Here is a 25,180-nt window from a genome sequence, read left to right as displayed (position 1 = left end):
TTCCATTGATGCAAAACGGCCTGTGCAGGGTTGACTGATCTGTCTTTGCACTAACAAACTGATGAAGTATTCAAATAAAATGATCACTCATAGATCCCTCAAAGAAGGAGTGGGGGAAAGAAGGGGGAGCTCCACACAATAAACAAAGCAAAAGCACTCAATCCTTTTCAAAGACTTATAAATATTTAATAATCATCTGTCTACGGCCAATCTAGAAAAAGAAATCTTTAAATAGACTGTTCTAAAGGCCAATACCCGAATTTTAATTGAGGTGGTTTGAAGTACACATTAGTTAGTCTGGCTTTTCTTTGGATGTAAAGGCAATATGTTCCTGGGGCAGGGTACGAGTCTTTCAAAATGTAGATATGATAACTGTAGGCAGATTTGGATTCTTGGTGTGGCAAAATAATGCTGCATAAGACAATGCTTTTTGCTACTGGAAAAATACTTTTAGCCCGATCGCTTTTATTTTGACTGAAGGTAAATCTCAGCTGCTGTAATTATGTACAAAAATCTCTATGTTGATAGATAGATAGATATTAAAAAAAAAAAAAAAAAAAAAAAAGAAATGGCACAATCTTTAACAACATTGACAAGTTCTTAGGAACTGCCTTTATTCTCCACATCCTTTCTCCTAGGTCAGATCACTGAAGGCACCTGATTCAAGTGTCCCCTTGGATGAGCCTCTCATATCTCACACTAGCCAATTTTGAGAGTCTAAGTGCTCAAATTGAGCCATTTTGTTCTCTGTAAAATAAACCCAGGCCCATTATGCGTGATTTTTCATTCACACCCCCCTCCCCTTCTCTTCATTTTCTCCCTCCTCTCCTTACTACAGCTTTGTGAATGTAGAGTGGCAACATTGTGAGGACCAGTGTTTTCACTCCAGGCATGTCAACTTCAATCTGCTGCGATTTGGTGTGAAATCTGTGCCATGGTGTGGGGCAGAAAGGTCAACCCCCCCATAATTGATGTTGCTTATTCATCTGCTTCCCGTGTATTTTTCTCTCGACACACTGGCCTTTGTTTGGATAAATTGTTTGAAGATTTACTGTAGTTCTTAAAGCCTGAGAAGCGGCTCCTGCTGTACAACTTCAATGTCCCCGCTAGGCAGGAGGCTCAGCTAGGATGACACATAATGGCATTTAGACAGAAAGATCTTTTTCTCCCAAGACAAAATGTAGAGGACATCTTCTGGCATAACAATTAGGGCAATTTTCAGACTAATTTACTAGGGAATTGCTTTGTACATTGGCCTTGTACACTGATATTTAATATGTGAATTGCTATTAAAACCTGAAATATTACTATAAAGAATTCAAACACTTCAGCAAGTAAGCGTATAACTGGAGAGGGTGAGAAGGCTGGGGTATAGAAGAAAGAGAAACTTTCAATGAATGTGATGATTTAAAGTCTACATAGGTACTTTTCAGATTATTAAGGAAGGCCTTCAATGATCATAAAGAATCTGAATGTAGTAATTTATTGTATTTTGAGGCATCAACCTTTGTTCTGCTTGTGTTAGCAAATGGCATCATTTGAGGAAGGAAAAAAATACTGTTTAGATACTTGGAGGGGCTTAATGGAGATTTGAAAATAAGTTTTAGTAAATGTAATAATATTAAAATTCCTTGCATTTTCAGATTTCCAGTGAGCATACGTGTAAACGTTTGAGCCCTGTGGTAATAAATACAAGGACATAAACCTACAACTTTTAAAGAACATCTGTGTCCTTGTGGCTGTAGTTCTGAAAAGGGTGCATAATTTACTGAAAGAAATCCTTAAAAACAGGAGAAACGCTTTTTTAGCAAAGAAGGAAAAAGCTTTATCACCTGGTAATCCTGCCTTTAGATTGAATAAAATAGTTTGAAATCATTGTTTTGATTTCCATTGACTGAAGGCTAGAGTAGCTTTATTGGTTAAGCTGTTAAATCTGCTGTGGTTTAAACACTTTGGGTTGGTCGGGTTTTTTTGTGTGTGGTGTTGTTGTTGTCTTTGTTTTTTTTTTTTTTTTTTCTGATTCACCTTTGCCTCGATTGACCTTGAAACACATTATCTCATCCTTTTCTGTTTTTTGGAAGAAAATGTCTATTGCATCAGATCATTTGAAGCTGTCTTAAAACACTGAATAAATATGCTTTACTACTATTCTTCTAATCTTTTCAAGGATAATACAAAAATGTAATCCATGAGTATTTATTCTGTGATCTACCTAGACGGTGCCAGCTCCTCTGGGTGATTCACTATGGAGATTCTACCTGCAACTAGTAAGCAGAATCTAAGGTGTGTGGCACTGTGAATATGTCTTTGGTTTAGTTGTGGAGTACAAATAAACTGCATCTGGAAAAACACTCGACACTTTCTTACCTAGGGCTGCCAATACCGGGCAACGCGAAGATGTTAGAACTCTGAAAAATCATTATCTTGATCCAGAATAATGGATTAAAGAAAATCCTTTTAGAATTGAAAGTAATTGACAGTAAAATTCAAATAACTGAAGTGTTATAGAATCTAGATTTGTGATAGTGCATGCACCTCCAAGCAAAGCTCTCGTGCAATCATACTGGTTTCATCCTGAGTGTAATTCTATTCAGGGACTGAAAAATCTTACTAGCTGCTTTTTCAAGCTCAGATGTAGTTACTGCAACGTTTTTGTGTGAATATCTTGCTTTTGCAATATCTTCTTGTTATATATCTGTCATGATGAGTTCAAGTGAAAAGAGTATGGAAAGATTATTATTATAGAATTTATATGTATCTTAGTACTAGCCATGGCATTTATTTTCTGGATTTGGCATTTCTTTATATTCATATTAATCAGGTTTTGTTTGTGCTCATTCTTTAAATTAAAAATGCCTGTCATTAACTGAAATCTTCTAAAAAAAATCCCACATCATCTGTAATTTTTAAGATCACCAGTATGCATCAATAATTGACATTTCACTTCCTTTTTATGCCTTTTTAATACTACATGTGAAGCTTTGGGTATATGTGAAATTATATTTTGAACAAGAATAAATCTGAGATAAAAATGTTGGTAGGAAAATAGTTTTGCACAGCTCCACAGGCTGACCCTTAAAATATTGATGAAAAGTATCTATAGCATTGAAAAGACAGCAACACATACTTGATTTACTTTTACATATGTTCCATTTTCGAACTGGGGGAGAGGGAAAGTCATATGATATCTAAGATATCTTCAAACAAAAGTTAAATGAAATGCTTAGCAGAAATTACCCTTCCTTTTGCTTCCCAGCTACTTTAATTCAGGCTGTTCTCATCGCTTTTAGTAGTAAAAAAAATTTTTAATTTATTCACATTCTTCTTCCTGCCAAATTTGGAATATAACCTTGCAGCATAATGCTAATTTCTTCTCTTTCTTCATTTAGAAGTGATTGGAAAACCTAAAAATATGATATCTCTTTGCAGGGTAGTATGCCTTTCCTGTCAGGTGAAAAAGCAATATTTGCATTTATTTAGAATTATTTTTAATGAAATGGCAGCTATAATACAGGGACACCTTTTTCTTGTACATTTTTGGATGTGCACTATAGTGGATCTAAGCAGTGTGATAACCTGTATGGATGTTTTGCCAGGGCTCTCTTTGCTTAAAACTGTTAAGTGTTTTGGAGCAGGATGGATTATTGGGAGATTTAGAAATACAAAGCATGTGAAAAGCTGAGTGACTGGGTTTTCTCATGAGCTGCTTTGCCAAAAAACTGTACAGCTCTCAAGACTAAAAAGCACATATCTCATGTTCACTTCTATACTTTAATGTTCCATATTTGTAACCACCTTTTCTTTTTGCAACTAATGAGTAAGAGGAACATGCAGAGTGGTTTTTTTTCTAAATGTTATTTAGACATAACATTTGCAGAAAAGAAAGATTCTGCAGTTTTGTGAGATGGGAAGTTAGATTTTGGAGGAAGGTTTGGTAGTGATAGGATGAACAAGTTAAACAGATTATCTATTTATTTATTTATTTAAATAGGTTTTGTCCATTGTGTATAAATATGCAGGACTACAAGTATACCCTGTTGTGGGAACACATGGTAAATATGGAGACTAGCTGCATTCCTAAATTGTGAATTTTTAACACTCTCTATGTAATAAATATACCATATGGCATAACTTTTGATACCTGTGTAATACTAGTCCAGACCTTGTCTACTCTTGTCGCCTTTCTAATTCCTATCCATTTTATAAATGTTAGATCAATTTATATCGAGATGATTTGTTACTTCACATACATCGGTGCCCAGGTTGTATTGCTAGTAATGAGACAAATATATTCCACTTTTCTTTGGGAGAAGGATTAGTCATAGTTGTTTAAATGAAGTGTGAATCCAGCAGTGGTGAAAAGTGCTGGACTGACAGCTCTTGAAGATGAGCTCCTGGATCTCTGTGGAGCAGGGAACAGAATTGATTTGCATTACTGTACCTCTGCCCTGACTTTGGATGCATCACTGCTAATAACTGGGCAAGTTTAGTCTCCAAGTTGATTTTGAACCTGTCTTCTACTTTGAATCTGATGGCAAACTGCCAGATGAATTTGCTTGAAATGAACCTCCTCATTGGCAGCTGGGCCAAGACTACGAAAAGTATGTTCATTTTGTCCATCAAATAATCCTGAGGAACAACTTAGGGCAGTTTAGCTTGCTGCAGTTCTCCTGCTTCCTGCCTTCCCTTCCAGCTCAGTTTTAACTAGATCATATCCCTGAGCTGTGTAACCATGGGACTGGAGAAGCGTCAGTGTGTAGCTGAAGGGAGGAAGGTGAAGGTGAGGCCAAATAGTAAAAGGAAAGAATAAGAACATAAGAATGTGGGAGTCTAGATTCAGCTTAATTATTATGATATTGTAACATTGCAAATTAGTGGTCAGAGCTTGACTTAATAATTTGACTAATAATTTGGGGTAAAAATTTATAGCATTAAAGTCCTATTATGGCCAAAGGCACCCAGCTCAGCTGTGTCATTCTAAGAGAGTTCTTCCAGGCTTTTCATTTTATACTGAAACACATACCATACTGAATTATGAAAGAGACCATTGAATTATTTTGAGTGTGAGACATGGTTGTATTGACCATATTGCATTAATCTTTCCTGTTGCGGTCCCACTGTGCTTTCAAAAGGTTGGGTCCATCTATGTTGTTTTGTTGCTTTTTTTTCCCTTTTAAAAGAATCTCACCCTGAATGAGTTTTGTAAATATTCAGTCTTGACTTCAGCTTGCATTGCAGTGTCATCAATTATGACAAACTACTGCCTCTTCTCTCCACTCTTCATCTTTTCCCTGTCAAAATGCACCCTTTGGCAGAATATTTTTCAAGGGCTGAATGTGAGTCTAAGGGAGTCACTGTCAAGGTATTTTTCATAATTTCAAAAATATTTTTCTCTTCCTCTTGTTTATAATTACCTCTTGGAAACTTCAAATTGAAATGTTTCTTTACTGATTTTTTCATCACATGCGTGCTGTACTGAGATGGCAGGGCAGATTTGAAGGTTATTGATGTATTTTTTGCCCTTTGGGGTTGGGGGAGAGAAGGGAACACACTTGTGACATGGTATATATAAAATATCCCCCCCACACACACACCCACCTCAACAAATAGTAAAGATTTTATATATGTACCAAAAACTGATATGATATTCCTTTTGTGGGAGAGTTTTTTCTCTCTTCTTTCTATACGTTAAAAGGTGAGCTGCTCATGGTCCTTGCATCCTATAGGTGAATAATGAAACCCTAAGGCCACAGCAACTGTTTGCAGTTTGGAAAAAAACACAACTGAATATCTAGGGAAGACGGGGACTTCTTTTGTCCCTTTTCTCTGCTGTTCTGATAACTGGGGATTGGTTTAGATTCCAAGGTATCTAAAAAGCTTGTAACGTAGCCAAGCAAGTTTTGCTCACCGTCAAGCCTACCAGATATTTTAATTTTATTTCTTAACCTCCTTAGTAAATATTGAGATAGCTTAATTTGCGCAGTCTCTGAAGCATTAAATGCGACACTCATTTTCCTTTTTTTGCTCTAATATGTATGTTAACATTGCCTACTGTGCTGCCAGCATGTCATTTTATTGCAAACTTCATAGTTATGGATTTTCTTTTCCCTAAAGTTTCATCTCTACTTTTTTGTTCATGAGACAATTTTGGCTATTAATTGAGAAGAAGGTACCTCTGATGAACACGAAAGCAGTTTGTACATGCAAAACCAAGAATAAACAAGAAAATCTCAAATGAAAGAAGTGACACAATAATTTGTGAGCTTATAGTTTTGAATCCAGTCTAATTATTATGCTCATTGGGGTGATACTTCAGTTTTGTCCATGAGAGTGGCTCTGTTAAAGGTATTTGTTATAGACTTTATGTCTCAAGTACCCTCTTTCTGTATAGTCCTCTTCTCTGCAGCTGCCTTTTCCCTGGAAATACATTTGGGTTTTTTGTTTGTGTGTTTGATTTTTAATAAAATCTCTTTCCTTGTGGAGTTCTGATTTCATAAAATAAAAGACCCAAAGAGTCTCTAAAGAGTTTGTTGTTAATGTTGATTTTGCCTTAATGTTACAGGCTATTTTAGTAAAATGTGAGAATATGGCAGATTGCTTCTATCAGTTTAGATTTATATCACCTTCCTGTAATGATGTAAAGTGTTGATCTGGGTATGGAAAGATACATACATATGCATTCACCTCTGTTTTTCTCTGTGCTGTGGTCCAAATTCCAATTTCTTACAAATTTCAGAATTTGTAATTTTGAATTTAATGGGAATCTAGAATTTAAGATTTGGTAAATATGAAAACCTGTACTCAAGGTATGTCATATTGAGTGCAGAAATAGCTGTGCTGTTTCTAAAGGCTACTCTGATGGAAGACACAGTGTAAATATACGTTTTCATGGCTTACACAGGTGCCTAGGTTTGGCTGAGGGTTCCACATAATCTGTTTTGCTTGTGTGCCCTTGGAGCCAAGGTATGTTATTTCCTTAACTCATGTTGGTTTTGCAGGGCTTGCCTGACATTTTAAGGCAATGGTGTCCATGTACTAAAAAGGTGAGGAGACTAAAACCATTGCGTTAGTTATTCACAGAATGTTTTGATATTGCTTTTTTTCATCCAGCATTTTGAATCTATAACAAATTATTTGAAAGAGTTGTGTTCGTGAAAAACATTTTCTTCATCATTCCCATGACTGAAAGTCTAATCCAGTCTCCTGCTACTAGGGACTGTTGGCTTTGTGCGTGGATAGAGGAGCAGTATGGCCTGCTGGTTAAAACAGGGAACTACTAGGATACAGAAATGTGCAATTCCTGGTCCTGCCTTGTAATTTCCATATGACCTTGGGCAAGATATGTCAGATAAAACTTACTTCACAGGGGCATAATATAGCTGAATTGATGAGATTGTAGTGCTTTTAGATCCTCTTGAGGAAAGTTACACCAAAAGAAATTACTACCGTAGTAGAATGGTTGTCAAAGTAAGGTAGAAGAGCAGGCACGATAAAGAGACAATTTATTGACTTTCCTTTCTGCCTATTTAAAAACTTTTCTAACTTAGTTCAAGTTAGAAAAGTTGATCCACCGTTGGTTTGTTTCTGTCCTTGATATGCATGTGCAGCTCCCATTAGTGCCAGCAGGAGCCCTGTGCTTGGATTGTGAGAGGAGAATAGACCCCTCTGCGTGTAATGATCAGTTAGGTAGCCTCGTGTAGCTCTGTGTATGATTTCTGATCTATTGTGCCAGAGATACTACAGCATGAGAGCTGCTGTCATTTTCAATAGGAAGTGAGAACTTTAAGAGCTTGAGAACTGTCCTCTTTTTTGAATAGCACTTTTGCTGCATGAAGTGTAATTTATTTTTATCACAGCAGGCATAAAGCTTCCAGGTTTTCGTAAAGAAAAATGATCCATATAGTGCCCATGTCGACTGAAAGATCATTTCAAAACCTGTAAATTCAAAACATCCCTTTCTCAGTGCAAAGTATTGTTGCTTTTTGCTGCAGCTTTTAATTTTTTTATCTTGGACTTTCATTAGTAATTTAGGCATACTATAAAACAGCATTTTCATCTCTGTAAGTATTTTTCCAGCCATTAGTTTGCCTGTAGTAGCACACATTATTAAATTATAGTAACAAAAACTTCTTCAGACAGAACTTTCTGCGCTTTCAAAAGCTTTCAAGGCATTACTTCCTAAACTTTTTTCCTTTCCTTCTTTTTTTTCCTTTTTTTTTTTTTTTTTAAATTTTTGAGATTTTTTTATTAAGTAGCAAACGTGAACCAATCATTAACATTTGGAAAGAGGGGAAGGGAGAGGACAGGGTGGGAGAAGGGGGGAAGAGAAAGAAATTGTTTGCATCTTGCCCGATACACAAACACACAAAAAGAAAAGAAAACAAAGTAAGACCTATTATTAGTCCTACAACTTGTCAGTTTGATTAGTGAAGGTTGCCTCTCTCTCTTCTGAGAAAACACTACATCTTTAAGTGATGTCCATTCTTAAATGTAGAAACCCTGCATTGTGTCTGTTAGTGCATAATTGGACTGTCTTTTAATACAAGCAGAGACACTTGTTTCTGAATATAAACCCTGCACCTCAACAGGTCAGGGAGATAGTAAAAACCTGTTGTTTGGCTTTGTCTTGGGGAATAATGGAGTCACTAATCTACTTGATCTCTGGGAGTCAGATAAAGAAGAAAGTGAACGATGCATACATTTCAAAGATGGAAGGAACTTGTAAAAGCAATTTCTTTGGAGGGAAAAAGTAGAGCAAAGGCTGTTGGAAACCTTTTAATTAGTACTAATTACCTCAGCAGAAAACGTTGGAGGCTTGAAAGGATTTGTGTCAGCAAGTGAAAGATCAAAGATTGCAGCGCTCGCATTTTAATCTGTTGGCTATAAAAACGAATAAGGGGGTGGTAATGGGGCCCATGAGAATGACAACCCAGGTGGTGGAGGCCTTAATCCCTTCTTTACTGCTAGCGCCTGAGGCCTAGTTCCAATTACATAATAAGATGATTTAATTTTTGCTTTAATTTTAACAAAAAATAAGTTTATTTTATCCTTCAGTAAGGATGAGACAAGTTTTCCAGAAAAAAAAAAAAAATCTGTCAATCTATTTATTTTAATATTTGAAGTCCAAGTCTTTATTTCGCCATTTTTTCCTAAGTGGCTGAAGTTGCTCTGTGGAGGCCATAAGGCAGCAAAGGTGCTTTGATGTGGTCTCTGGAAGTGTCTGGTGGCCACAGTGGCAGTGCTTGGAAATCCGATCACGCCATGAGTGAGCCTTCTTTCTTTTAGTTGTGTGTTCTGTTTTTTGTTTGTTTGCTGGTGTGTTTTTTGGGTTTGTTTGTTTTGGTTGGTTGGTTGTGTGGTGTTTGTTTTTTGCAAACTGCCTAATTGCATCAGCAAGCAATAGTTCATAGGCATGCTTGCTGTGATTTTCTTCTCTGGGCTCATGTGATCGTGTGTGAGGTAAATCACATATTTACTTTTGTGGTTTGAGCAGATTATGTGCCCCTCAGAAATCTAATTGTCATCAGATTCCTCTATGGACAAAAGAGTCAGTGTACGGCTTGGACTGAAGCTAAGGTGACGGCTGCAGTGTAGACTTCAAACGGATACATTTATGGCCCGTAACCTCCAGCACTGCTGCCCAGCCAGGCCCAGCAGTTGTGTTGAGAGGGAAGCAGATGCATCTCAAAGTAGCACTGAGTTTACAATTCATTAATTCATTAATTTGACTTGTACAAAAGGTTATATGACACTCTGAGGGTTGCAGGCATAGTAAGTTACAGCCGCTTATGTTTTTATTTGTATGCATAATTGGACTAAAAATCAGGAGGCAGTGGCAACACAAATAATCGGGCATATATTCTGGGCTACACCTTTAAATTTCTCTGCAACCTTTACTCAGCAGCTAAAGCTTGAAATAAAAATAAAGTGTGTAGCTCAAAGTTTATGTTGGATTTTCATATTTGAAATATGTTAAATGTGTATATGACTTAGATAATTGTTTGGCAGTGGATATAATAGCACATCCTCAGCTACTAGCCTATTGTGATTGTAATTCAGCCTTCAACCTCAGGTTCTTATGGTGTTTGATTTTATTCTGGTGTGACAGAAAAACAGTGTTGATTTTTTTTAGTGTTTTCAATAAAGTATTTTGGTCCCTCAGCAGGCTTTGTGTGTATTAGCATGACAGTAAAATACAAAAAAAATATGGAAAAACCCAGTTATGAAAGTTCAGTGTTGTCTTCCCTTTGCTTTCCTTTCCCTAATCTGTGGAATACCTGTTGACTTTAAGCTTGCTGTGGAGAAACTTGCACTGAATCTCCTTCTTGGGTATGGAAAAACAACTAAGACCTGAGCCTCTTTCCAGAGCAGTGTAGGGGAATAGCACTAGCTTGTTTATTTTCAGGGTGTTTCTTTCCCATCATGGGGCTCCATCTTGGGCCACAGTGGGTGACTGTCCCTGTGGAGCTGCTCAGAAGTCTCCAAGGTACTACAGGGTTATCTGTTGCCCCAGGAGATGTTGGAAGGTCCCTTTACTCTAACGTGATCTTAGGACTTCTTGTATTGCTATCTGGTGCAAAGAGCATTTGAATATATATGGTCACAGTGACCAAGTAAGAGTATTGAGATGAACTGTGTTTTGGTAGTTATCTTCTTCCTCTTCCTCATCCCTATCCTATCAAATCCACAGTTAAATATCTTTTGAATGTGGGATTTATGCTGGACTGTACTTTCCCAATCAGATTTTAGACAATCTTATTAATTTTAGGGATTGAAGGGAGGAAAAAAACTCAACACAAAAAAGCCTGCCATAAATTCTCTAGCCCATCCTTTTGGACTACGAGATTCTTATCTGCTATCAGAGTGTGGTAGTCTTTGTAATTTCAGAGGCTGAATTCTAGAGTCTTGTTTTGACCAAATGCTTTTCACTAACACTGTATGCTTTTGTTGCTGAGGTAATGTGTTAATATTACTCATTATTTTGTATAATATGAGCAATAGGAAAAATAAGCAACATAAAAACTAAAATGAACATTAAAATCAACGAATAACTTTATTTGTTCTGACCATGCATTTATTATTTACTTATGTAAACACTGATGTAAAACAATATTAATGCATGCTGCAACAGTTTAATTGAAATGCAAAACCCTCCAATTTGACTAAACAGATTTAATGAAGAGGTTATGTTAAAGCATTACTGAAAATCAGAAATACATAATTACATGCTTATCTCTGAGTTTGAACTTGGATATATAAATCTTTGCAGGATTACTATAAAGCCCGTTAACACACACACACAAAGTTGTACAATCAATTAGTTCTGAGCAGTTACAATGCAAAAATGTTTGAGTACACTGTGTGGTGACAATTGCCAAAAGTCATAGGGTGTTTCCTTGCTTTCTGCTCTTCGCAAGGGTGATTTATGAGTTTACAAGTTCCTTCCCAAACTCTATAGTTGCCCTGACAGTTCCCCAGATGGACTATATCCAAGTTGGTATAAAACAGTACTTGTTGCAGCTGGGGCTTCTAATTCATCTGGAGTTAGGTACAGGACTTCTTGTTCTTTTTGTCTTTATTTAGATTTCTTACCTCTCTAGAACCACTGTGCTCTGGAAATTGGTACTACCTTCCCCTCAAACACCAGATATTCCTGAAAGCAAACAGTTCTATTTAGTAAGAATTAAGTGAAAGCTTTTAGTTTTAGGAATGGAAACAAGGACAAATACAAAATTCCGTCTTTGCCTGTACTTAGCAGGTCACCTTTCCACTTGCTGAATCCATCTTCTCTTAGGATTCCTGAAATGGATTCTGTCAGGTACCACTTTGGGTCCAGGTGTCTCAGCAATGCATCTTCTCATTCCTACCATCAGTTCTGATTTAGTGCTGCAAGGCACCAGGAACTTTGATCATGTCCAGAAACTGCTGGTGATTCTCTGTTTTATATTGACTGAGTGGCTCCCTTTGCCCTGAACACAACTATTTCCTCTTTCTCCCTGGGAGTGACAAACTGGCCAGTTACATGCCATTTCAGCTGTACTTGTCCTCCTGTATGGGATTCATACCTTCCTGCTCAGTATTATACAAGACACATACATTTCACAAATCATCTCTGGTATGCTGCTGGCTTTCTAGAAAGAGATGAAACAGGATATAATGTTAACACTGATGACAGACCCAGTAACACAGTTACTTTGTTTAAACAAGCCTGTGAAGTGTTTTCCCTCTTACAGTTCTAGTGCTGCAAGCTTCCACTTGCATAAATGCACAATTCACTGGAGAATGCGCAGACATAAGTGAAAGAAGTTGTTATCTCCTGCTTGTGTACACTTACATTTTAGAGTAAAGTACATCCATGTGGAATATGTGCTGTTCAGCTGTTAGGTAGTCTGCTTGAAAGTATTCTAGTTATTCTAATTTGACTCAGTCATGCACAGATCTTGTATCCTTTATGCTAAGTTTTATAGATCTAATATTTGGTTTACTCACTTCTGGGGCTTAAATGCTAGTTACAGTAAGGAAATCTGTTACAAATATTGGTTTGAGTGAAAAAATAAACACTGAAGAGAAAGGTGAAAAATTGCCTTATACTTGGAGATCATTAAAAGATGTTTAAATATACACCAAAACTTAAGTTTCCTAAGTTGTTATTAAGGTACCTAAGTGATCTGATCTTCTTAAGGCACTAATGTCCCAGCTTTTTATTTTAAGATCTATAAGAACTGTTGCTTCCTCGAGACATTTAAAAATAAAAGTGTTCTAATTTGAAAACTTGACGTGTAGCTTTCCGTTTCAGGCACCTGCACTAAAATAAAGCTTAAACCTGCAAAGCTTCAACGGTCACCTTTTTGCCGTTCCTGGATATCTCTGGACTGATATTTTACTTTAATTCCCACCCCCCCCTCCCCCCCTAAAATACACTGTGAACTTACTGTATAACAACCGTTTGAGCATTAAGGATGCTGATTAGCAAATATTTAGGAAGAGGATGTTAAAAGTTGTGCTGTGATTGAAGTAAATATTGAAGGGCAATCTAGATCCTTGCTCCAGAAATACAAGGGTGTAAAATATTATTGAACAAAATTTTAATATATATATAACAAATTTAGAAGCTTGTGTGAACAATTTTGTCACTGTAGTTGACAAAACTCCCATTTCAGTAATGAGAAGCTATGTGATTTTTGGAAGCTTACCAACAGTGGCTTATATTTTGATTCAGTTACTCCTGTTTGTTTGAGAAAGTGTGCAGTTTAAGTAGATCTTATCAGAAAACATTAATGCAATGAGTCTCACTTCAGTACTTTATTCAATTGATTTAAATATGCATTAAAATATTTTAGAGACATCAAACTGAGGATACCATTGAGCATTTAGAAAGAGATGAATAGAGTGGCCATTAAGTTTTAATTGTCTCTAATGTCTTGCTACCATGGCAATAAAAAGATGAAGTTTTTAGAAGAATATTCTGTATAATGCATTATTTGCTAGGGATATTCTTAGTCAGAAAATCTGTGTAAGCATGAACATATGTTTTCTGCTTTTCTGTCATTTTAATATGTAAGTCATATGCTTCTCATAGTCTTTGTGTTCTTCTCACCTGCATTTAAAAGCATTTAGAAATCTTTCTTGATATTATTGAAAGCTGAAATATCTTTTAGTCCTCTCCTCTTTTTCCCCACTCTCAACAAATTTTGTGAAAAAATAAAAAAAAATGAAATGAATCTACTCTATCTTATTTTGCTGTGCAGTTTAAAGTATTCTGATGAGCCTGGATAAGCTGACGTGGCCTTTAGGGAGGGACACATCAAATATAGGCAGACAGCTTCTGTGTCTGGTAACAAAGACTGAGGAGGTCAAAACTATCCCAACAGGCCTGAGCAGGTCAGTCAGAGGCAAATGTTGGAAATAAAATTTGGTGGGGAGGGGAGTAAGGGGCCTGGGTCAAGTCCTGTTCAAAAAGTCAGCTTTGTCAAAAGCTTCAGTCACATTCTTACCTACAGGCAACCTCTGCTGATCCCAACTCATTAATCGAACTGGAGAGCCGTCTTGACCCTGGCTCCTTCCCTTTGAAGTGTGGTGTCCTCTGCAGCATGAGGAAATAATTTGCTGCCTGATTCAATGAGCCATCAGTAGAGCCAGCAGACCTAATGACATGTGAGAATATTAACCTCCTACCACGAGGAGCTGTGAATCTTGAGAGGCAGTCTATAATTCACCCAGCACTCCTGAGCCTTCCCTTTCTGTCTTATTCTTGCACTCACTTTCTCACTCACAGGGAGAGAGAGAGAGAGAGGAGAGAGACCCTCTTGTCATAAAACTTTATTTCCTTCAGTAGTGGGAGCCTTGCTGAGCTGCTTGATAATGGGTTACTTTCCTTTTGCAGTTGGATAAAAGTTATACTGAAAACTAGACATCCTTCTTGCATGTAATCATTTCTGTTTAAAATATGGCACAGGTGATAATCTGAATACTTACCCAAGTAGAATGTGTTTCCTTATTTATTTTTCATCATCAAAGGAAAAAAAGTTAAAACAAGAAAACAAACATGCATAACAATGATGTTATCCTGTAGAATATGTTTTCTAGCTGTCCTCAGTCAGGAGGATCTTTTTGCAATCCTCTACTTTTTTTCTTCTTTCTTTTTTTTTCCCCTCCTACCTCAAGAGAAAAATAGTTCTGCCTGGCCAAGTACTGTGTGTTATAGGCACACACAAGGGTGTGTTCTTGCCCTGTGATTCTTAACAAAGAACTAGATTGTTGGTCTAATCCTGCTGCTTTAAAAGTCAGGACTGTTTTTTCTCTTGTTGACTCCTGTAGCATTTTGAGTCACAGACTTAGGTCTCAGTGTCTGATAATCTTCAGAATGTGAACCACTGTTATTCATGTGGCTAAATAATGAGAAAGGAAAAGCAAAAATGGCCCTCTGTGTATATGCTACTCACCATGAAAATGGTGGTGATTACCAGACTTTACACTGTTATATACCCATATAAAGTAAAATACTGGAAGAGCTTTGTTTTGGCTGTAATGTCTTTTCATAGAGCTGATTGATCAGAACTTGGAGGTTATGAGTAAAGATGGGGAACAGTGGGATATACCAGACCAAAAGGACTATTGCAGACAACTTGGTCTCATCTGTGCTAGAAAGGCTTGGTTGTTTTTTGTTTTTTTGCTATCACTGTACTGGTAAATTTCTCATATTTGGTGGAAACATAGCTTGCAAAGCAAATGAAATTACACAAGGTGTGAGCACTTCTGATGGTAAAAGATGTTTCTCCACTGGGAGTGAAACTTAGTGATATAGTTGTGCAGCCAAAACCCTTCTGTTGCAAGTTGAGCTTGAATTTTTTTGGGTTATGATTACAGGGTTGTTTTGATTCTGAGGCATCCCTGATAAAACTATTGGGTGTGTTGTGTGGATCTGGGTACAGACTAAGATACCAGGCAGAGAGGATAAAGGAAGTTAGAGAGACAAAGCAGGGTAGGTAGCAGAAGGAAATAATAAATAAATAAATGGCAGTTATAGGCTGTGTAATAAGTACTATGGTGTCTGTGGTATGCGCATATTTAGATCCCTGTGATTTTAAGTTGTTCTAAAGATATATTTTAACATCGAGGGATTCAGTGTTATGTCCATTAACAATTCTCTGCTGTCATGCTTGAGCAGTCTATTAGTCGTTCTCACCTCTTATAGCTGGTCACAAAGGCCAGTCCCCTTGCCTCTCTCTGCTTCATCTTTTTTAATAAGTTTATTAAAACTAGTCAGATTATACTTTCTTATGGCACAGTCTGTGCTTGGTCCATTCATTATGGTTTCTTTATCTTGGCAGGCAATCTGAATTGAACGGCAGCTAGTCCATTATGCACATATGAAGCCCATCACTCCTCCAGCAATGGCCAATTCATCAAACATTTATCTTTTGCCCTCTGAGCAGTGCGTCAATTTGCTTGTCAATCCTCAGCCTTGGTTGTTGTGGAAGATGGGAGAAAAATTAGTTTTCCCTCTTCTGACTGAACTCTAGTAGTCGAAATGCTCACTCTACAGGCTTGTTACTCCCCCCTTTTCTGTGCAAAAGGGGAGGGGTCAGGTTACTATCTAAATTGCAGAGTGACAGATTGATCCAAGATACAGTAAAGCTTTCGTTATGGCCCTGCCTTTGCACTTGAATTAGTTCATATTTCCATTATAATACTGTTTTTTAGAAAGTTTATAAAGAGGTTCTCAACTTGGCACATGGAGATGATACTGCTTATTCACTTATTTCTGTTTTCTCTTTTGCTGACCATATTAACAAGCTTAAGTTTTATACAAAAGGCTTCTGCCAGTTATTTTCTATTTAGCAACAGAAAGGTGGAAACTGACCAGAAGTGATGCATATTGCTCCCTCTAGATAGCCTGCAAAATACTAACATTGCCTCTGATATGAAACAAAACAAAGTATTTCATGTTTTGGAAACATTGGTAACCTGTTCTCCATTGAATAGAATTTCATGATTCTCGTTTTAGGAGTCATCTGGTCTAACTTGGGACCTCGTCCACTCTAGAAATTTTGGAGGTTCTTTACTTTTCACTGGGGCACTTTTGTTTTTGTTCTGCTTTGATCCAGAAGTCAGGTCAGAACTGTCCATTACATACTCCATTCGGTTTTGCTTTTGGATGTATTGTCATGAATGGGTATAAACAGTCAGTAGGATTGCAGAAAAGAACAGCTATTTTGCTTGAATAGTGTACGGGTCATTTTTGGATACTTTACTTGTAGGTTTATCTGCCATTGCTATCTACGTGTGCAGGAAATACATAAACCTTAGGTGTGTAGTATTTTTGTGATTATAATAGTGAGAGTGTTTTATTTGTTTGTTTCATTGATTTTTGTTTGCTTGCTTTTTTCCTGGAATTTGAACTGAATTCTGTCCACTTCTTGTTTAAAATGAGTTACTTATTTTTTTTGTACCCACAGATGAGAGGTGTGTTTAGAGCAGAACCCCCCAAAGCAGGTTTGAGAGTAGAATTCTGACAGAGGCCTCAGCCTGAGGGAGTTTGCACAGAAGATTCGCTAAACCCGTTCCACCTTCAGAACAGAATTGGAAATGGCTTGGGTTTTTGCCCTTATTTGCATGCTATATTTCAGATTAAATGGCGTTTAAAATTGAACAGGTATCAAAGTAAACCTGAAATGATGTTTTGCATTCCCAGGGAGTTACACAAAATCTAAACTTACGCATGTGTCTGTCTTATATTTTTATTTATATATAGCATTTATTTATTGTTCTTTGTTTTGTTTTTGTGAGGTTAAGTCAAAGGACTAGAAGTCAGGAGCTCTGGGTTTTATTTCTTGTCTCTTAGAAAATTGCTGGAGGTCACCTTTCCTTAGTCACTTAACCTCTCTCTGCTTTACTACAAAATGGGATTTTAAGCTTAGCAGGTTTTTGAAGAGTAATTCATTAATTTTTTTTTTTTTTTTTTAATGCTTTGTGCTCCTTGGTTGGCAGGTGCGGGAGAAATAGAAATTACTTTTCTATTCTTTAAAAACTGGAATTATCTAGTACAAGGATCCTCGTGTTGATTCTGCACTCCTGTAATCTGTTATAACATAAAGGGCAAGAAAAAAAGCTATTTTAAAAAGCTCCTGTTTTGTAACAGCTCTGTCTTTAACTTCTGGTAATGGCTATCTCTTGTCAACAGAGTGCAAATCAATTTCAAGGCTAAAGCTAAACTCTCTCATTTACATATTGTTAACTGCTCTCTCTTTTCCTGTTAAACAGGAGGAAAAAGTCATTAGATATGAGGCAGCTGTCTTATTAATGGAGTGGTGAGGTAAAATGTGAGGAACACTTATTTTTCAGCAGATCCTTTTGAACAGCTTGTTCTTCTGGACAAGGACAGCTGCAGAGTACCAAGGTTTGCCCATTACTTGAGAGGCTTCTGCTTTTTTTCATCTATAAAAACTCGTGGTTTTGTTGTCAAATATTACCAAAATGAAGAGCTGCTCTTTCATTGTAACCAAATCCCTGTCAGGCCAGAGGGACCGTGCACAATAGTGTAGTTGACAATTGCCATGCATACACATCGAGAGAAAAAAAATCTCTGCCATGACATTCCTTTGTGATTAAAACTTTGTTACAAACCGTGAATGAATTACAGAAAAGAAAGCTGGAAGAAATCATACTGATTAGCTGAAGGACTTGGATAAAAGGACGTTTCTGAGACCTTTGTATTCTAAAGGCTTATTTACTGTCTGCTTACAGGACATCTTAAGTGGTGTTGCAGAGGGAGTCAGTTTCCCGTTTAGCGCAGTGTTTTTGTAAGCTAATGAGGGCAAAGCGTGAGCCATAGGCAATGATGCTGTGATATTAGCTGTGACAGGGAGCTTGATCATAATTATCTTAACGAGGATAGGGTTAATTACAGTGGAAACTTAAAGCTTTTTCTGTTTGAATGAGGTGGGACTGAATACGTTGTGATGTTTTGTCGGTTTGATGTGACTTTGGAAATTGCAATGGAAATCTCTTGGCAGCACTTGCTCTCCTCTGGGAGCGGAGTGTGAGCCCTGCAATGAGGTAACTGAGATGGAACCTGTGGGTGAGATAATGGGCAGCTTTCATGTCATTAGAACAGAGAAAAGCAACCTGCAATACACCTTAGTGATGTTTGTTAGCCCTTTGCAACTAGGGAAAACAACTGCTTGCCACTTCCCTTCAGTGTTGGTTGTATTTTGGTGGTAAGACTGTATGTGTGTTTTTTTTTTTTTTTTAATGTACCAATACAGGAAGACAATTTTTCTTTTTAATTTTAGAGTAGTTCTCTTTTTTTGGGGCGATTTCTCTCTTCTTATACTTGTTTCTTTTAGGGTGTTTGTGTGCTTCTTGCTATGCTGTATATGTATGCAATCCTCTCCTATTTCGTAATGGGCTCAAGGAAATACTTGGAGTACATTAATATAACTGTCTTACCCTCATTAAAAATAAAAACGCCAGTATTTGATACTGATTTCTACCTCAGCTTCTTAAAAATGCTTTCTTATATATGAATTCACAATTGCAATCCTTTCTTATCCCCATCTGCAGATGGGAAACTGAGGCATATAGAAGTTTTGGGATTTGCTGAAGTTTGCACCATAAAACCTATTGTGTGGATTGTACTTAAAACTTTTAAATTCTGGAATACAACTGCTGGGCAATGTTTCCTTATATATTATGACAGCAGAGATTGTTGCCTTGAATTTAGTAGCTAATATCACTGACTGATGGTAAACGCTTTTCTTTTTTTGTTTCTTTACCAATGGTCTTACTAATTTTGTTTTGCTACTAGATTTTGTTTGTTTGTTTGTTTGTTTTTTTGTTTGGCTTGTTTTGTTTTTCTTTTTTTCTTCTGTTTAAGGTGGAAAAGTAAGAATTTTGTGAATAGCAAAATAACATATGAATGTAAATTTATGTTAATGGCTACATCCTCTCTCTGTACTGTGGCAACCCCTCCCATCTCCCTGGGCTCTGAATTTAGGTGATTAAATCACCAAGTGCACACTGCTCTGATGACATGAAAACAACAATTAATAAGCAACCCCCTGTGTAACATGGCTCCTTTTTAACTGAGCGGCTAATAACATTACATGGCAAAAATTATCAAAACCAGACAGGTGTAAGGAGATTTGCGCACAATTTTCTCTGCCTATCTATGAAACTAGTAGCCTTGTGTTTGGCCTAGGCTTGTGAAAGAAAGGCTGTTTCAATAGGCAACTCCCTCTAGTGTTTCAAGGCCTTTTGTCCCACTTCATGGCTTGTCATTTTGTTTTATGCCTCCCCTGCAGCAGTTTTGGATGTGTGCTTTCTTCTCCTTGCCAGTTGCCAACCATTTGCTGATTCTCATGATAAGAGTATTATATTTGCATAACATAACTCAGGAACAATGTGTATTTTGATGCTGACACTGACCAGAGCCCAAGCAATGTTTTTTCACAAAGGACCTATTAACATCCCATAAGGCTCTGTGGTGTTGACAAGGAGGTGGCCTTCTCTGAACTCCTTTGGCAAGTCAGAGTCTTACACTGAAATGTGAGGTTTGGAAGTAATCCACTATTTATATAATAAAGAGTATTTAAGGGGAATTTGCTAAACTAGGTTTGTCAAATAAACTGAAATGAAAACTCATAACAGCTTGATAAACTCACTGCTACTTCCTCTGGGTTATTTTTCCTTTTAAAGGTAGCTGAGGGAAAGCGCTGTCTGAAATGTTTGCTGATCTCTCTTCTGATCTTGACTGTGGCAAAGCCAAGTCTGTGGTGACCCTTTGCTGAAATAGCTGGCTTAGTACCGCACGCTAGCACAGCTCTTCAGGGTGGACAGTTTATGTAGGCTGAATCAAGTTTTTCCGAAACAATATTTTAAAGGCAAATGCAAAAAGTGTGACTGTTGCTCTGGTGGTTGTTTCAGTATAATGTTTATAATAGAGGCTTTTGTTCTTTCAGCTTCAGAAATCATAGTCTCTGTGCATTGTAGTGATATAGTTACACCATAGGTTGTAGGCATAGCAAATTTTCTTCTGGTTTGCCTGCCCAGCATCAAAATGGCATTAGAAACAGTTGTACCTACATTTCAGAACGCCAAGTTAACAGGCTATGAGAGCTTTGGAGTCCTTGGACTGAAATACACTGTTTCAGTATTGTGCAAATGTTACTTGACTATTCATAGTTTAGTGTACAGTACCCAGTGTAAAGGTCACAGACTTGATTTTGTTTGTTTGAACCCTCTAACTGTGATTTATAAGTGGTCAGTACGTTCTTTTGACAAAAGCCATATCTTGTTTTTGTTCAACAGATGAATGTTAAATTGTCTAGTTTGAAACCCATATATTTTCTAACAGTATTTGTATTTTCCTCTAGTAGTAATGCCTGTAGAATTCTCTAACAGGGACCTTGGCTGTATTTTGATCTTTGCCAAAAACTGGGAGGAGGTTGAGGAAATCCCCTCAGTATAAATGTCATTGGAAACTGAATAAATAGTATAGACTGCATCTCCCTTATTCATCACATTTTATAAAACAGCCAGGAGATACAGTAATGATCTTCCCACTGGTAGGCATAGTAGATCAGCTGTCAAGTCATGCAATCTCAGCATATCTTTAGGTGTCTGGTAGGTGAATGAGCTGTGAATGTGTGGCTGTGCGTATGCTCTGTATACCACGTGCCTAAATTGATTAATGTGTGGGGGTTTTTTTCCTGTTGGAATGTGCAAGCATTAAGAAGCAAGTTTGGAATAGATGCCTTAACAAGCTACTAAAGTATTCTTTTCAGATTTTTTTTTTCCGTGTACTTTACTTATGAGAGGAATGAATACCTACAACAATCTTGTTTATTTACAAGCCATCATCTGCACTTCCACGGTCTGAGATGCAACTTTTTAAGGCTGCTCTCTGCAATCTGACCTGTGGTTTGACAGTGGGACAGTGAGTTCCAAAAAGAAAACAAATGCCTTTTCGATCTGGAGTAATTCTGCATTTTATTTTGTAGAGAACATTTTATTTTCTTTGCAGAGACTAGAGAAGCAAATTTAGTGGTTAATAAAAAGGAAAAAGAAAATTCCTTCTCCATTTCCTATTATTGCTTGTAAGGTAACTGCTAAGAAATGATACTTGAAGTTGTATTTATTATTGTTAGCAGGGTATGATATTTCTTGGCAGAAATGATGGATGACAACTTAAATTTGTGTCCAGGGAATGAAGGTGAACTGTGACAGAGTTATTTATCTTGGGAATGGAGGTTAGGGTCAGGCAAAGCTGGGTGCCTGAAGGCACAAGACATTGACAAATTCATCCTGCAGGCCCCATATCTGAAGCCTTTTGTTTTGGATCCTGGCTACTCACTAAGTGACCCCCATCCTTCATCCTGCCAGCATGTGAAGGATGTGTTGCAGTGCCAGCACTCCCCTTGCCTCTAATGCTTGTCATTCACTCTTCTGACAGGCCCAAACCAAAACTATTCCCACTCCTGAAAGGGAAGGTTAAAATATTTATTTCAGCTCATAATGGCCTCCCTGATTTAGTGGAGTATCATTTTTTCTGTTGCCTTTGTCGTTTGCAGGTCACTGGAAGGACTGAAAACATTCAGTTACTTGGAAGAGCTGATCTTGGACAACAATCTACTCGGAAATGACCTTCGGTTACCCAGGTTACCCCACCTCCATACCTTAACGCTCAACAAGAACCAAATATCCTTTCAAAGAAATACCTGCAAAATGTCAAATGAGTTTTATGTGTCAGCCAAATTAAAGTATGTGAAATATAGTTCATGAGCAGACAAAGCATTCTCTCGTTTGGAACCTGGAATACTTCATAGTAATTTATTATAGGTCATTCATAAATGAAATGCACCATTATATCTTCCTGTTGCTCCATTTTAGTGAGAGATCTAACTTATGGCTCTGAAGAAATCTTTCTAATAGATAAAATAGAGAAAGAGAATAATGTCAGTGCTACCAGTGTGCAGCGGCAGTTCCTGTGTTTGCTTGGGGTTCTGTTGCAGGCTGACCTCTAGTGGAACAGACAGCGTAGTGAAACACTATTAAGTTTTTATACTTTAAATAGCTCTTAAAACAATGAAGTAACGTAAAATAAAAAAATAAAAAAAGGAAATGTAATACCTTTCTCTATTTTAATGAAGTTGGTAATATGCACGATTTGGTAGCTGCTGTGCAACTTCAGCTGTAAAAACAAGTTACTATATTCTTGGTGTTCCAGCTCTGTATAAATTCATATAAAATGCTGTCTAAGCCAAGGTCTTAATACAATAAAAAAATTAAATAGATGGTTAAGTCCATTCATAACCAATCAGACATTTCTCCATATGCCTGAAGTTAGTCCCTGCTTAAGTGTATTCCAAGTAAATGTTTCAATATTTGCCTATATACTCTGCTGAATCAGAGCCCTTAGTCTGTAGCTTTATAGGTAGTGGTCTGTAAAAACTAATTATCTTTAAGGTCTGGGCATGGACTTGATTATTAAATAATTTTCTCATACTTTGACCCCTCTGGGCATTTGAAGTGTGTAATATATGGTTTTACAAAAGTGAAGGGTGATCAAATGTAGCCAAAAGGCCAACTGAGGCCTGCAGAGTCTTTAGAGCACAGACCATGAAAGCCCTCTCCTTGTAATTGCAGTGTGAGGACAAGGCTGCTCAACTGCAGGCTTTTATTACAGACAACGTAAACAGAGAGCAATTTACCTCCTGCTAAAGCAAAATCCTCCTACTGAGGAGAATAAAAATAACTGCAGTTTCTACAATTTCTGCAGTTATTTTTGACTCTCTAAATAAATAAAGATCAGCAAAGTAACTTTTATTCTTGGGGGGCTGGAAATTTGCCAAGAGTTTGCCCTGAGCTGTGATGATCATTACTGTACTAGGTATTTGGCTAGATTTCTGGTTAATGCCAGGATTCTGTGGCCTGGATTTGAGGAACTGGTTTTATTGTTTGCTACCATGTTAAAATCTGAACTGGGCATGCTTTAATGAGGAATGTACAAGAACGTTTTATGCTGATGCTATGGATGGTGGTATGGGTGGTGCAGCATACCTCCTGCAAAGCATGAAATGTAAATTTGGCCATAAAACCCAAAAGCACATGAGTATATTTGTCCTTTGGTGGGCTGTCAAGGTGGAGCTTTGTACTTACTAAAAGGAGGGGAGCTGTATTGAATAAGAACCTCATGAACAAAATCAGAGGAAAAATTTAATCCTGTCAGTAGTATTCTTTAAAGACGTTCAGCTGGTCTTGCAGACATACTTAAAATACTATTGTTAAGTGTGTAAGCTCTCAAAGTCAATGATAACATGATAAAAATTATTTGATTTATCCTGGGATTTTTTTAACCCCATCTTAAAACAATGAAGTTCGAGCTTCGAGTATTGAAGTACCCAGGATAGAATATAGACATAATGTGTGCATTTTGTAGTATGCTGCCAATAGTTTAACAGAGGAGTTGCAGAAATGCTTGTAAAACACTCAGTGTATACAACCTGCTTAGAGAAGAAAAAATAACTGCTGTCCATCGTTACCATTTTGAGCCCTAGAGAGTAGTGGTATCTTATAGGGAAGATACCAGCAGTCTTCAGAAGCACGAGCATCTCCCAGATTCCCCTCTTCAGTGTGTATACCATATTTAAAAAAGATCTCATTTGAACTTGAATCACTTCTTTTAATGAAAGATTCCTCTATAGAATTATGATTAAAATGTTCAAATAAAATGTACTTTTACTAGAATAATGAAATACATTACAGGAAAGGTTATTTAGTATATGACAGTGGCACTGCAATAAGGACACAAATGAACAAACAAAACTGATCTGTAACAAAACTTAAATTGGTTGCATTTTTCCATGTATACAGAAAGATACATATATAGAAAGATGAAAACACAAAAAGCCAAACTGACCTCTGTGAAAATAATGCATTAACTTTAAAACTCATATGAGAGCTTTCCTGGGTATCTTTTAATATTGCTGTACTCTTTGCTGCTTCTCTCCTTTTATTTTGGTTTTGTTTTGATTCAGATCCTGTTTTGATTTTTCTGATGAGAGCTTTCTACTCCTTTTAAATGGTTCACTTATTGTGTGGCATTGTACGTGTAAATAATATTTGACCCCTCCTAATATAAGATCTGGATACACTGTACAAATGTGAAATCTTATCTTTAAATCAGGTAAATACTTAGAAGAATCATCTAGTATTTTTTTTTCTTCAAATAGTGGTTGTGTATTTCAGTTACAGTTAGGCCACTGCCAGATTTTGTACCAGAAGTTAAAGAAGCAAATTTAAAATTACTATTTAAAAAAGTTTCCTAGTGTGATACCTCAACTATTCTGTAATGTGTAATCTGTTAAAAATATTTTAAAATGCAGTCTATATAGCTGAAATAATGATATTTATCAACATTGTACAGTATTGGATTACATGTGTCTAACATGTAACATCTTTTCACATGTATAGCATGTTTGTTTTTACAAATGTCTGATTTACTTTGGGAAATATCATCTTAGTTTCTCTACCAGACACAATGGATGGCAGAAAGCAGTACAGACTAAGATCATCTTAAGTGCCATCATGCAGCAAGACAACCAAGTGATCAGGCCCAGTCAGCATGGGTTTCTGAAAGGCAGGTCCTGCTTGACCAACCTGATGTCCTTCTATGACA

General features: G+C 37.0%; 1 protein-coding gene across 1 annotated transcript in view; it reads left to right on the top strand.

The window, feature by feature from the left end:
• The window catches only part of LRMDA (leucine rich melanocyte differentiation associated), a 669,526-nt gene that overhangs the window by 347,451 nt on the left and 296,895 nt on the right, over positions 1 to 25,180 (top strand). The window contains exon 4 of the mRNA XM_082053238.1: positions 22,074 to 22,200. Coding sequence (XP_081909364.1) covers positions 22,074 to 22,200 — 127 coding nt within the window. The remainder of the gene's footprint in view (positions 1 to 22,073; positions 22,201 to 25,180) is intronic.

The sequence above is a fragment of the Streptopelia decaocto genome, assembly GCF_964273445.1.
Source record: "Streptopelia decaocto genome assembly, chromosome: 5".
Lineage (NCBI taxonomy): Eukaryota > Metazoa > Chordata > Aves > Columbiformes > Columbidae > Streptopelia > Streptopelia decaocto.
Note: the sequence above shows the minus strand (reverse complement) of the source record. Positions and strands in the feature narration are given on the sequence as shown.